Consider the following 14,508-nt stretch of genomic DNA (forward strand, 5'->3'; position numbering starts at 1 on the left):
ATGCCGATGAGGCTACTCTCCGGAGGGGAACACCGGGGATGGATTCGGGATCACGGCTAGGCAGAGTCCAGCCCTCCTCGGAGCTGAATCCGTACAATCATCGCGGGTTGCATCGACCTTATGCAGGGAAATCCATCAGAGGTGTTAGCGTACAGTGACCGGGATGACAGCGGGGTCTTACCTGGTGCTGATGCCGCGAAGAGGCGGGAACCAGGACGCATCCGGGCAGATGGATGCTGCTGGATCATGTGTGAGGAGGATGCAGATAGAGAGGGGGAGGAAAGGAAGGGAGGGAGGACCGAGGTGAGACCGATCATGCGCAAAGCAGCCTGTGTGAGCTCAGTTGGTGGAGCAGGCGCACGTAGATGGGTTAGAATCCTCGACGCCGCGGCCGCGGGTTCGACTCCGACCTGTGGCACTTTGCTGCTTGTCCTCCTCCCTCTCTCCCCCTTCATGTCGTCACATGTCCTGTGTGGGTTTTTCTGAGATTGATGTGAAAGTGTATTAATGTTGTAGTTGGTCAATGTGGAGCCAGGTTTTAGGTTATTTGTAGATGAGCAGTATGATACTGCATTATATTATGTTATACAAGCATAACATCATTTTTATGTAAAGAATAAAAATGAACTTTGAGTCTCAGATAAATGTAGTGGGGTAAATGTACAGTATTTCTCTCTGAGATGTAGTACAAGCATAAAGTAACATACAATGGTATATTTACGTCAAGTATTTCAAAATTGTCCTCCTCCAAGTAGGCCTACGTGAGTAGATGACTGGTTACCCTCCCCCTGCTAACCACCATGAGATGATACAGTGGGACATCTTCTTGGATCTTGTTGAATTTATTTTGTAGGTAAAAGCAACTCTTAACTGTTCAGTTCAACTTAGGAAACAGCTGGGATGAGGACAGTGGACGCCCCTCTGATTTGAACAGAACTAACATCCTGTCCACAGGTTTGAAAGAAAGTCCCTAAAACAAGGAAAATGTCCCTTTGACCGACTGCCTCGAGCTCCACATCCTCAAATGAAGGGTCACTGGGGTTTAATCTCACAGCTAAAAATGGTAGTCCAAGATTTTGGAAGAGTCATAAAAAATCTGCTCCTTAGTGTGTGTAAAAGGAGCCATGCCTGTTACCATGGCAACACATGCCTAGTGCAGCAGCAATGACATGTTGTTATAGATGTTTCATCCAGAGAGAAATCCATCACAGAAGGGACTGATAGTCTCTGTGTGGGCCTAAATCCTTCAAAGATTTCAAATGTCTAAAAACAACTAGACCTATGTGCTGAATCTCAAATGTTTCCAGAGAAATCTTTATTTTAGTTATTACATTCATATCTCCTCTGCACATCAGCGTGGAGGTTGTCCGCCAGCATCTGTCACAAATGTTAACCCTGGAGTGATCTCACTGCTCTCTCAGAGAAGGAAACACCGGCTGTCGGCGAGAAGTCATCCTCCGTGCAAAGGCAGCGGCGCGTGAAATGTTAAATAATCTCAGGTCACCGTGGCCGGGAGGGTTTCTGCCCAGCCTCAGGACCATTATGAGTCTCTCACCTTGTGGAGACGTAAGGTCAGAGGCACAGAGACCCCCCTGAGAGGCTTCTGTTCCAGAGCTGGCCTCTATACTCAGCCGGGCTAATTTTAGATCGGGCCCTTGTTTTCAGTTCAACAGGATGGAGAGATGGGAGTGTATCCATGAAGCATTATGGGGTTCTTCTCTCCTCACCAGTGTTCAATCCCCAAGAACCCGCTGCAGGATTCTCGGAGTCTTCTGATCACTGATGCCGATGACAACCGATCCTAGTATTAGTACAGAGGCTATTCTGCAAGTAGTATAAAGTACTATATCTGCAGTTGGTAATTAGGCCTACTACAAGTATTATGGACAAGAGCCAAGTTCAGCTGAAGGTTTAACAGTATTTTACCGGGGCAATTATTCTATCTGTTGTCACGGCGATGCAGGGATGAACAGCAGAATACATCCATGTTACATAGTCATCTACTAGTAATACGTGCAATTTCACATACTGGCCAACACATTGCCGTGCCTGATGGTCCTGCATCGTTTTCCGGGATTCTTACATGTAATGTTCTCACTTAAACTAAAACCATTGTACTCCTTACCATGTCTAATAGACTGGCGTTGATGGAGGGTCCCTTTAATTAAGGTCCTGTGGATTTCAGAGGATCATTTCACCAGAAACTAACTCACAGTTCTCGGTCTAGTTAACAGACTGACTGTCGAAGAAGAACCCATCATTTCCTAATTCTTCGCATTGTCATGAATGGGCTGTTATATTGTATAAAAACTTTTGCACAAGAATTCCCGTGACATAAGGACGTAGTCATGTTTCACCAACAAAAGGTGACGACAGTTAACTTTGTGCACCAAAACGACAAGTTAAAAAAAAGATTGTGGTGTGGGCTAAAACAATTTAAGTAGTACTCCCAGGACAAGAACACACGTTTCCTGGGTGAGCGTCTTATGTTTTAGGACCCACCCATCGACCCCCCTACCCAGATCCTCTTGGTCTTGCACAGAGCAGTCCGTGTGATCCATACAGGGATAAAGACGTGGAAAACATACGGCTTCTGAACTCACTCTGAATCAAAGGGTTATTAGGTTTAAGTATGACTTATTTTACTCTGTCATCTCACTCTGGTGCTCCCTAATAAAGACCCTGTGAGTCCCCAGACCTCATGCTGGGACCCACTAGGTTTCTTTTAAACAGCAGAATAATAATGAGGCCACTGGTAAGCCTGATAATCTTTGGTCTTCATCAGCGGCCTGAGAAGAAAGACTTTGCACCCCCACACGTCTCTGAGTGAGTCATCTCAGAAGGAACGCAATACTATCATTCCCTGAATGTGTTGAAAGAGGTGTGTTGTCATGGTAACGAGCAGGTAGAGGACCAATGGGAGCTCGACTGCCGTCCACTCACACAAAACAGGGAGGAAACCCCACGTTTCCAGTAGAAGTAGAGGTACAGTACTTGACGTATTTTAGTAAGCAACTGAGCTGCTAACAGTGCAGATGTTAGGTAGAGAGTCACAACCTTTAAAATGGCCATACCGTTTCAATCACATTACCTCAAAGTTTTGTCAGTTTTTTTAAAGTTTTTGGGCCAAACACTAATAATTAAATATGACCTTTCATATTAACACGTAACCCACGTTCTGTATCTGAAGGCCAGATTCATAAAAGTCCTGCTTTTTTAGGACAAATAAAATGTCTACAGAGAAATGAACTGAAGATTTAGGGGGATAGAAACTGACAGGATTGCCATGGTAACGTGGGGGATCAAGGCCCAGGAGGATGCATAATGTATGGGACCTCACTCTCCCTCCCTCTGAGGCTCCTTAAAAGGAGGCACACACCTTTCCTCGCCGGAGCTCAGGTTCATGTGTGTATACCTAACTTCAGTCAACAAGGTTTAAAGCTGCTAAAGTCCCTATTTTTATAGAAATAACGGCGTTGTGATGTGACTGCGTCCCTTGTGGTGCTACCTGACTCAGCTCGAGGGACAGATGCTGTCCCCTCTGGGGCTGGTCGAGATGAAAACAGAGCTAAAGGAGAGAAAATATGTTCAGGCCATCTTAAAATCAGGAGTATGTTAATCTGTCGGAATTTGGATTAAAAAACATCAAAGAACGCAGGTTTTTAACTACCAAAACAGACCCGGATTTAGGGACTACAGGATATGATTACAGTGCTTAAAACAAAGAAATAAGCTATGACGTGAGTGGAATACTTTAGTGGATGGAATTATTACTTTGGTATGACATCATCTTTAGAACTACAAGAAATAATAACTCAGAAATAAATAATTCATATGTCAAGAGTCTTCAACGTTTTTTAAATCAAGGCCTCCTTAACAGAAAGAGAGACGGAGCAGGGACCTCCTTCTATATATATATATTCTAAAATGAAATTGCATATTAAACTGGGCCTACAAAACCTGTAGGGTGGTCTGAAGCCTCTTTACATACCTTTTTAACATAGAATACTTAGTTATAACAGTAAAATAGCATAATAATTGTTGTATTTGATATAAATCCTGTTTTAATGACACACACACATCCATGTGGCCCAGTAAAATAGTATGAACTGTATCTGTGGATGATATCTTGGGGACTACCTTACCCATCGGCCACTTAGCAGTGAGGAGGTATACTGGATTTGCCAATCACATGTTGGAGTCAAGTTAAGAACATTTTTAATTTTCAAAAAGAAATTATTATTGTTATTAAACAACTATTTTGAAGGCCCCCCCAGCACTCCGGACTCCCTGCTCTATAAATTCATTCATAACAATTTCATTTCATGTAATTTTAGGCAACTACATTTTTTTTAAATATAAAAAGTTGAGAAAACAAGGTTGATTTAGTGTCCTTTCTGGAGCTTTGGATCACATCAGGCTTTCAAGATTAGGAATGACCTTTGAAACGGGAGGGGTACAGAAACAACATTCAGAAAAAGAAAAGAAATTACCATTTAGAGATAAGTGTGTCGAAATGAGGAAGTCAAATGAAACAACACAAGTACATTTTATTGTAAAACCATGGACTGTCAAATGTGAGCTTAAAGGGAGTTTAAAAGCACTAACGTGACACAAATGTGTTCCCTGGTTACAGATTCATGTTCATAATTGTATATTTTAGGCTGCTAATTTGCATTTTTACAACAAGAGGTTCTTTTTCCCCCATGTGCTTTCCTTGTGTGCTTTAAGAGAACTAGGTGTGAACAGAACAGCACATAATAAATCCTTAGATCAAATTCAATAAAACATCAAGTGTAGATACTACACACAAGGTACACAAAAATGCTGCGTTTCTTTTTACAGCATTGTACGCCATTAATGGTTCATAACCACAAACAGGGACGATTAAAGGAGAGGGTAAAACTACGTAGTAAAGGATCTCTGGAAGACGGCTTTGATACTAGAGAATGCACAGTAGAGCGGGATTCCTCTCATCCTGTCTAAGAAAACTATTTACACAAGTTAACGGTTTAAATCGTTGACTTTTTTACATATATTTTGACCTGGCGTGAAGAATGACGGGCTGTATGGGAATCAAACCATCAACTTCAGTCCTTTCCAATATCTGAAGATCAACGTCAGGTAAGAACTTCTTCTTCACTACTTGTATATATTTATCTGTGTGAGCAGAAAACACCAAACATGGTGTCTACGGTTGTCACGGCGATTAAAATGATTAGGAAAATGAAACTTCCTGATGAAGGTTGTGGGACTCAACGCTCACAATTAACTGATTGAAAGACTGTTAACTTCTTAGTGATTCAATAAAACTGCCAATTCAACACACTTGTATTATATAAGAGGACTACTCATTTATGTAATTCACAGCAGCAGATATTCTCCTTAGAGTAACAGAGGGCTGCAGAGTGTTGCATTATGGGTGGTTTGTTGGGACTCCAGGTTACATTCAGGAGAATAAGGTATATATTGCATTAACAGTAGTGGGCGTGTCGGGTGCTTTTATCCCACCGACGTGCAGCGGTGGCTGGAGATGCTCCAACAGCTGGGCTACCTGACAGACTGCTGCCGAGTCACAAGGTAGAACAAGTGAAGGGTGTCCGTCACTGAGGTTTGAGTCCTGGTCTGGCTCGTATCTCCCATTCTAGAGATTGTTCTAGAATGGGAGGGGTTTTGGGGGTTACTTAGATCAAACTAAATGGCAGGCTTTGTGCCATTATTTGCTGCTCCGGTTCTATGACCCTTAGGTCATAAAATATTAAAAAAGGTCGGAGCTAATACGCACATCAGTGATGAAAAAAGACTCTTATTGTCTCCTTTCGTCATTAACGTTTAGCTTTTTAAAGCGAGGAACAGTTCTGTAATGAAACTTAATTCATTCCAATGTTTTTCCGTGATTGTGCGCCTGGCGTTCCGTCAGTGGCTCTGGCGCTCCGACACGACGTCCTGCAGCATCTTCAGCAGCACGTCGGGGCTGCTGGCGCTCTCTGGACACGCCCTCTTACTGGGGGAGTCGCACACCGATGACATCATCACATCCCCCTCCATAGCGAAGGCCCTCTTCCGGCTCAGCGAGCCCTGCCGGATCATCCGGTTGATGTCGGATAACTCCTGGATGGAGGGACCAGACAGAGGACGAAGGAGCAGAGAGGGAGAAAGAGGGAGAGGGAGAGATTATTAGTGGTGTATGTTTTGGATAAGAACCTTATTTTATATTTCCACTCTCTTACTCTGACCTGGAAAACAAACACTTCCCTCAGGATGAATTACGTTCTAGCGTGTGAGAACACATGCACCTTGCTCTAACCTTCCTTTCCAACACTAGTCAGGTCTAGCAACAGGCTGATGGATCAACTAGCTGCGTCGAGTAGTAAACCTCTACATGGCGCCTGCTCTACCAACGGAGCTACCTGGGCGCCTGGAAACCCGTTTTGGTGTAGTTGTGTTGTTAACTGCAGCTTCCTCTCACTTTAACTCATCAAGAAGGTTTTGTGTCGTTTTGTTCGACGTGGAGGCAACAAACGACGTTTCTATCACGATGTCATGGCAACGCAGGGTGAGCAGTTGATATACAAATCATCATTTTGCAGGTGAAGTATTCCGTTCAGTAAATGAACACCCCTCCCCCCCCCCACAGCTTTTTGTCTGCAAAAAAGCAGCAGAATGGTGAGTGGGGCTGTTGCAGACTGGTGAACATGGAGGAGGGGTATTAATAGCTTGCATTATCAAACGGATCAATGGTGTCTTTAATGTCTAACGAGCCTGCAGCTCAATGTAATAATCCAAATGATACAGTTCTCTATTCACAGCCTTTGGACAACATAACTCATAGGATAACAGAGCCAGCTGTGTGTTTGAAATGTCAACTTATCAAATGTGAGGAACACAATTTTGCCAGCTTGCAATAAAACCCTCCTCTGTGTGTGTGTGTGTGTGTGTGTGTGTGTCCTTGCCTTGGACGGGCTGCTGTTGATCCTGTAGGTGTAGGAGTTGGGTGTGAGGCAGCCTGCAGAGTTCTTGTGAGGGGAAACGTACAGCGAGTGTCTCTGAGAAACCCGACGAGGAGAGAGAGGCTGAGCCCGAACCGATGGGAACGGAGAGAGAGGAGGAGCGTCCGTCTGGAGGATCACACACACATTCACAGTCAGATTATGTAGACTTTTGTTAAGTGGACTGCGCTGATTATCATACACCGAACAGATCCCTGCAGGTTATCGTGTCGTACCCGGTTATCGTGGGTGGCGTAACGCAGAGCGAAACTTTTCATCTTCAGCACGTAGACGTTGTTGTAGAACTGGATGAGGTCGCCACGCTCCTCCTCCCCTGATTGGTCTGAGTTTGTGTCTCCTGGGACCGGATTGGGTTTCTCTGCGGCTGTTGACACACACACACACACACACACACACACACATTTTTGGTGCAGCTACTTGAAGTTGCCCACAGGCCAACATCCTAATAGTCCTAAATAGTGTGTTTATGTAGAAGAGATCTTACATTCGCCGCCCGAAACAGGATCCACCTCCATGTTCTCATCGGTTACCTGCTCCATGGGGGTGCATCGCAGTAACACGCTGCGGTACACCTACACACACACACACACGCAGACACACACACACAAAGAATAAAATCATTTTACAAGTCCAACTTTCTTTAAAAAGTATTTGTGTAGTTTTTCTATCTGGTTAAAAAACAAACTTTCTATATCAAGCCAATCCCAACTCAAACACTGTTACTTCTGATGACGTCATGACCACAGGGTTAGTTCACTGATAGACATTAAATTTATTCCATTATTACCTACTAATTATACATTTTGATCACAGCATTTTGTAATTATATTACAAAAGCAGCATATAAACAGGTTTTACTATATTCAGTTTAGCTGTTTTTGATGTTTTTCAGTGGTTTGTAAATTGCGTGTGTGCGCGTGCATGTGCGTCTCTTACATGGCTGCTGGCCTGTGGTTGGCTGCGATAACACTTCATGATGTCATGGAAGGTGACCGCCTCTTTGGTGATCTGCAAGAGGAACAGAAACCCGTGTAATCTAGACTGTTGGTGAAGAACGCAGATCTATTGTGAGCGGTAACAGGGTTTCTGATAGCTGTGTTCCATGTGCAGGACTGCAGACAGAAGGTTTGTCTTTCTCTGGCGGGTCTGTAGTTACAGTCAGGGTTCTGCACAACCCAGAAACAGTGTTCAGGGAAGCTGCCTGAAACCACCTTTCCCTCCAGGTACAACATATTCATTCAGAAATTAAAATCTTGTTAAGCTGCCATAAATTTGCCTATGAGGTAACAACCTTGCCTTGCATATTGAACACAATGGCTGTAGATGTTATGATTGATTATTCTGATGATCCTTGTTGTTATTCACTATTGTTGAATTTTAGATATTTTATGACCTTGTTATTCACTATTTATTAACAGCATAAAGTGTTTTATGTTTTATGTTTATGATATATGTATTTTGTTATATGTCTGCAACCTTGTTGTTTGTGCTGCTGCTTAACTTGGCCAGGACACTCTTGGAAAAGAGATTTTTAATCTCAATGAGTTTTCTTTCTGGTTAAATAAAGGTAAAATAAAATAAAATATGTTATTATTAAATGTGAAGCTTTCTCACTTTGGATATGATGTAGACGCTGCACAGCAGCAGCTGGTCGATGTGGCGGTCCCGCATCAGACCAGTGCAGTGCACCAGAGCGTGCTCAAAGCACGTCCAGATTTTCCCTCGCAGCTCCGACGAGACGTCCAACCTCACACACAGGTCCCTCAGACGTACGCTGGCCAGGTGGTACACCTGCAGACAGACACCAAGAAGAACGAACAGGTGGAGGAAAACAACACAGACGGCTAAAGTGGATATTCTATTAGACAAACTGGAGGACCTGATATGGAAATAACCTTCCATTTTATTTAATTAAGAAAAGGACAAGAAATACAAAACATATTCTAAATATTCACAAAACAAGAAAATCTTAAACCAAAGTCTTAGAAGTCCTACAAAATAAACTTTTGAGTGATTTTAAGGTCCCATGGCATGAAAATGTGACTTTATGAGTTTTTTAAACATTAATAAGAGTTCCCCCAGCCTGCTTATAGCCCCCCAATGGCTAGATATGGTGATAGGTGTAAACCGAGACCTGGGTACCCTGCTCTGCCTTTGAGAAGATGAAAGCTCAGATGAGCCGATCTTGCTCCTTATGAGGTCATAAGGGGAAAAGTTACCTCCTCTTTCTCTGCTGTGCCCACCCAGATAATTTGCCACCCACCCAGGAGAGAGAGACATCATGGTTTTCAAACAGGCAAAGTGGCAGTTGGTCAAGGCCACACCCCCACTCTCCACCTTGCCCCCACTCTCTCCTCCACAATAGCTTTTAAAGCATTTTAGTCAATTAGTCAATCAACGGGAAATTAATCTTAGAAATCATTTCAGTCATTTTTTCCTCCTACCTTCCTGAAGAACAGAGCGAGTGAGCCGGTACGTCGCGGCCGGCTGATGCCTGCCTGGGGGTCGGAGGCTGGGGGAGCAGCAGAGGCGATGGTGGCGCGGCTCGGCGAGGCGGTCAGCAGGAACTGAGCCGTGATGGTACCAGAGGAGTCGCACGGCTGAACCGGGATCAGTGTGATAGTGCGGTCGTTATTCAAACCTTGAAACACACACACACACACACACACACAAACCTTGTTTCAGCTGATCCGTCTCGTCAGTAAGCAGACATGACGGAGTATAATAATCATGCAGCTGTTGAGCAGTTGTGCTTCACCCCCTTTGTATTCTTGGTATTCAGTTATGTAAACCTGCGTATGTCTGGTCTACCTTGCAGTGGGAAACTGAGGACGGTGGCAGGGGCGCCCTGAGGTCCGATCCTCAGGGTGCTGCTTGAGCCGTAGGTCAACCTTTTGGCCGGTGATGTCATCGGGCTCCCGAGGGGGACCACCCCTGGGGTTCGGGCTGGAGGGTCGTCCCCAAAGAGCCGTCGTTTAGCGCTGCCAGCTGCCGGGGAACTGTACCTGTCATGGACTGAAAGCGGAGAGGGAGGCACATCTGGGGGAAAAATATAAAAGATATTAAAGGTGATCATAGCTCATGGTAGGGCTGGACAATATGTATTTGTGGTCAAAATACCACAAATTGCTTGTTGAATTCAAACAAAATGAAAGAAAATCATTTCCAACTTTCTCTTACTAAATGCTAAACTGAATATTAAAAAGGCTAGATGATGAATAGCTGAATAATATGATGAATAATATGATTAGCAATATATTTAGTGGGCCATTTAATAATGCAATGACAATAAAAAAAAAAGTCTATTGTGCAGCCCTAGCACATATGTTACTACACTAACCAGGTAGTAGCTAAACAGCTGAACACCCACCTTTGCGTGCACTGCCCAGGCCTGATCTGAACTCCCTGATGCGGGGGTGGATGATTGGGGAGAGGGCAACTAGAGGCAGGTGGGACTGACCTCCGCTGGTAGAACCAGAACCAGAGTCCAGACTGGAGGAAAAATTTACCTAGAGAGATGAGGGGAGATAGAGAATAAGAAGAGGGAGACAGAAAGCAAGACATCTGGAGCACGTCCCTGCTGTGTATAAAACGTGTGTGTTTCCCTGGTGTGTGTTTCCTGCCCACCTCCTCCACCGTGGGGACCTTGTTCCCAGCAGCCTGCAAGACGCTCCACAGGGCAGAGTCTGCGCTCCACGCTCTGCTCTCCAGAACCTGCTCCTCGATCAGGTTCAGGTGCTTCACCATGTCTCTGGACAGGCCTTCCTCTGAGCGGATAAACACCTCGATCACCTTAACCCACAATAAATCTAGTTATATTATATTCATATACTAACTATTCCGTAAATGGAGGCAAACAGATACAACTTTGTTTCAAGCGGCACAATGGGGGAGTCAGTGAAATGACTTGATCGGCAGTTTAAAGATGTAAAAGCATGTATGTTTTTGAGTGAGTGAGTGAGTGTGAGAGTGTGTGTGTGTGTGTGTGTGTGTGTGTGTGTGTGTGTGTGTGTGACCTTAAAAAAGTAGAATGGGGTCAGCTTGAAGATGTTGATGATCCAGGGGAAGGTTCTCTGGGAGCTGTAGGAGAACAACACCACCTCCAGACAACATGCCATCAGGGAGCAGTGGAAGATATCCTGCTCCAATAACACCTATACACAAACACATTTATATTTATTTAATATCACACCTCGATGTGGCAGCCAACAAATAAAACACCACTCGAGTAGTCTTATGCATTTTAAATTATTGGAATATTTACAGTAGACATAAAAGCAAATAGACTCCTGCACGGAAGTTCTTGGGACAACGTTTATGTAACAAAATAGCCTCAAAATAGTTTTTAACCAGTTGAAATGACAATAAGAACAATAGAAAGACTTAGAATAGCTGGTAAATGGGACTTTGAGTTCAGACTATGAAACACTGTTCTGTGGCTGCTGCTTACACTCATGTCTTTGCCTTGCAGCCGTTTGGTCTCCTGCACCATCACGTTCTCCAGGATCTTATAGTACAGGATCTCAGCCAGTTTTAAACGGTTCTCTGCAAAGTCTGAAATAAAATATAGTTATATACTGCAAAGATACAGCGAAGTACTGTTATATATCTATATATCTATATATATTTATAAAATTTGTCCCAACTGAGGCAATAAGGTAGAGTGTGTCGTACCTATATGAGAGCCGGGCATGTCCTCGGAGTCGTTGGTGTAATGTTCTTTGAAGGTTTGTCCCAGTGTCTTGACTCTGCTCTGTATGGACTCTGTGGGATTTCTGGAGCAAGACCTTCAAACAGCACAGGACACACTGTTACTATGGAGACTGTTTGATTATATACCCAATCACAATGTTTATTTACAATAACTTCCAGGTAGAAAACTCCCTCGTCCCGTACAAATAATTTAAGAGCGCTGAGATAACCGGGACGAAGAAAAGCTGGATATCCTCGCCTTCATCTAAAATGCATGCTTGATACAAATTTAAAAAAAAAATATGTAGAGCTTGAATTGCAAAATTGGTTCAGAGAATTCCAAAATTCTATTCATATTCTTAACACACACACACACAGACAGAGAGACAGACAGAGAGAAGCGTGAGCCTAAAAATCGGAATCGAGTCATGACGTTTTCTGAATCGTCCACCCCTAACGCTTGATGCTTTCATTTTTCAACACTTCCACTAACGTTAGGCTGAAGATATCATCCCCCTGTTGGGCCACAGACTGAAGAAAATGACACCACCCAAACTAGTAGTCAGTCCGACCGGAGGTGAGATGTTGCTGGCCTTACTAAAGCAATACAGTACAGAAACAAGCAACATAATGGGTCCTTTATACTTTCTCTGATCATGAACTACATTCGATTTGAGTGTCTCATCTACCCCACTATTCTTCTTCTCCCCCATAATTCCCTCCCCTGTTTTTCCACTCTGGTCTAATGATGATCCACGCAGCTCGACTGCAACAAACAAGACGCGATGCAGAAAGAGGCTAAGAGACAAAAAGAGGAACTGACTTGAAGACGTGAAGCAGGTTTTCACTGGGGGCCGCCCTCAGCCCCGCCACCATGCTCTGCAGCCGGCTGACACTCTGCGTCGCCGAGGAGACGGGTGTGACCAGCAGGTCCTTCTCCTTCAGGTAGACTCGTCCCGTCAGAGGGGTGGAGGGAGCGAGAGAGCCAGACTGCACAAACACACAGTACTTTTTTTCACGTCTTCCTCTGTGCCATAACAATGCATCAGTGAGCCACACAGCTGCACTGGGTGACATGTTTCTTTCTTACCATGCTGGTCCAAATATATATATAGATAGATATAGATATAGATATATAAATAAAATAGTCTGGTTACTGTAGTTTGTAAATAATACAAATTGGAGGAAATAGTGCATTTGTTTCAGACTATTTCTAGTGTCAGATTAATCCACATCTATTCTCTCTCTATCTATATATATATATATATATATATATATATATTTATATTTATTTTTTAAAGATTTACATTTTCAGTTGTGCCTATAGCCAAGTGTTTGTATGTTGGTACATCTGTGCATGTTAACACTGTCTGTGTGTGTGTGTGTGTGTTTACCTTCTCTACATGTTGCTGCAGCTGTCTCTGAGCGTTCGTCTGGCTGGCAGAAGACTCCTGAACAATCTTCCTTGGAGTCCCGATTTCCTCGTCGGCATCGGCTCCCAGAAACACCCGCTCATCAAAATCCCCCACCGTCAACACGTACTCCTCATACTCCCTGTTTATGGCTTTACTGCACACAGCACACACACATAGACAGAGGGACAGTTAAACACAGAAATGTCTCTAATAGGTAGTCAAATATAAAACGGGATTCTGCAGAACTGTTTAGGAGACAGAGTGAGGGAAAGTGGGACAGGATCAGGACAGTAACTGTTCCCTGAAAGCGACCCTTAACCTTTTGGCCCTGAGTAGCTTACTTGTTATCAACGAAGCTCTGAGGATCCAACAGTTCTGTCAAATGGACCTCGTTGCCTTTCAGGATCTGATCGGGAAAAGAAGTTAAGATCAAGGTGAGTTTACAGTAACGGATAGATGAAAGTAGTTTGTTGGCTTAAATAAGTCAAATCGAGGTTGGGAATCTTTCTGAATACTTACAGTACAAAATACAAATGTGTAGGGGCAAATAAAGTGAGTATGAAAGAAAAGAGGGCACTTTAAAAACACAGGAAACAAACCTGAATGATTATATGCACGTGTGAGAGAATGCGTACCTGCTTCTGGTACAGTTTCTGTATGTAGGGTTTGAAGTAGTGCTGCTTGATGCCTTTGGCCTCCACCACCAGCCCGTCGTGCAGCTCACACAACCTCTCCAACACACACGGGGGAGGCTCGTCCGCTGAAACGTGGCCGTCAGCGCGGTACAGAGCCGGCAGACCTACACACACACACACACAAATGAGCATACATTCCAGTAGTACACAAACAGACTAGTGTGTAAACGTGCTTAAAGAGGACTCCTGCCCACTCCGATCTTTATCTCACAAGTTAGTAAGGCAGAGCTGGCTGAGTTGTTAACCCTCCCTAGTGTGTTCCTAGAAAAGCAACGCCATTTCATTCACTTTTTGTGTGGAAAGACATTAAAGCTCTTGCTGCTGCCTATAGCTTTGCTGGACTTGTTGAAGCTGGCAGGAAGAGGCAGAATTAGGTGGCTTTTCAAAGTGATGGGCCGATATTTTCCTGAGAATGTGGTCACACTGGACAGATGTCATTTAAACTGGCTGGCATCTGATCACAATGCAGTGTGCGTATTTGCATTTATTTATGCCAACATCAACATACATTATAGACACACACACACACACACACATATGTATACATAGACAGAACCTCTGAATGTGGGGTTGATGAGGTCCTTCCTGTTGGAGCAGAGCAGAGCATTTCCAAACACCAGGTCCAGACAGCAAAGCAGAAGGTGGTACGAGTTAACTAGGTCATCTCCGATCATACTGAAGTTACCTGTACAAACA

At 43.9% G+C, this 14,508-nt stretch overlaps 2 protein-coding genes across 2 annotated transcripts in view; both read right to left on the reverse strand.

The window, feature by feature from the left end:
* tmem74b (transmembrane protein 74B) overlaps positions 1 to 436 on the reverse strand; it is a 7,523-nt gene extending 7,087 nt beyond the window's left edge. The window contains exon 1 of the mRNA XM_034870442.1: positions 182 to 436. The gene's annotated coding sequence lies outside the window, so the exon portion shown is untranslated. The remainder of the gene's footprint in view (positions 1 to 181) is intronic.
* A 5,277-nt stretch (positions 437 to 5,713) lies between these two features.
* Positions 5,714 to 14,508, reverse strand: rbl1 (retinoblastoma-like 1 (p107)). Its single transcript, XM_034870271.1, has 18 exons — positions 14,369 to 14,508; positions 13,753 to 13,916; positions 13,459 to 13,523; positions 13,097 to 13,271; positions 12,526 to 12,692; positions 11,685 to 11,797; positions 11,461 to 11,564; positions 11,027 to 11,164; positions 10,638 to 10,802; positions 10,381 to 10,519; positions 9,822 to 10,049; positions 9,455 to 9,651; positions 8,625 to 8,801; positions 7,947 to 8,018; positions 7,495 to 7,582; positions 7,226 to 7,374; positions 6,954 to 7,118; positions 5,714 to 6,111 (listed from the first exon to the last, which is right to left on the reverse strand). The coding sequence occupies exons 1-18, from the start codon at positions 14,484 to 14,486 to the stop codon at positions 5,917 to 5,919; spliced, it is 2,619 nt and encodes an 872-aa protein (XP_034726162.1). The 5' UTR covers positions 14,487 to 14,508; the 3' UTR covers positions 5,714 to 5,916.

This window comes from Etheostoma cragini, chromosome 4, assembly GCF_013103735.1.
Source record: "Etheostoma cragini isolate CJK2018 chromosome 4, CSU_Ecrag_1.0, whole genome shotgun sequence".
In the NCBI taxonomy this organism is placed as follows: domain Eukaryota; kingdom Metazoa; phylum Chordata; class Actinopteri; order Perciformes; family Percidae; genus Etheostoma; species Etheostoma cragini.

Bases quoted from the DNA above. Each gene is read 5' to 3' on its own strand.
- rbl1 (XM_034870271.1), bottom strand. From the start codon at position 14,486: ATGATCGGAGATGACCTAGTTAACTCGTACCACCTTCTGCTTTGCTGT. The intron at 11,165-11,460 runs GTAAGCAGCAGC...GTTTGTGTATAG, and splicing joins TGCAAGGCAAAGACATGAGT to GTGTTATTGGAGCAGGATAT. The intron at 8,019-8,624 runs GTGAGAAAGCTT...TTCCTCTTGCAG, and splicing joins GCGTCTACATCATATCCAAA to ATCACCAAAGAGGCGGTCAC.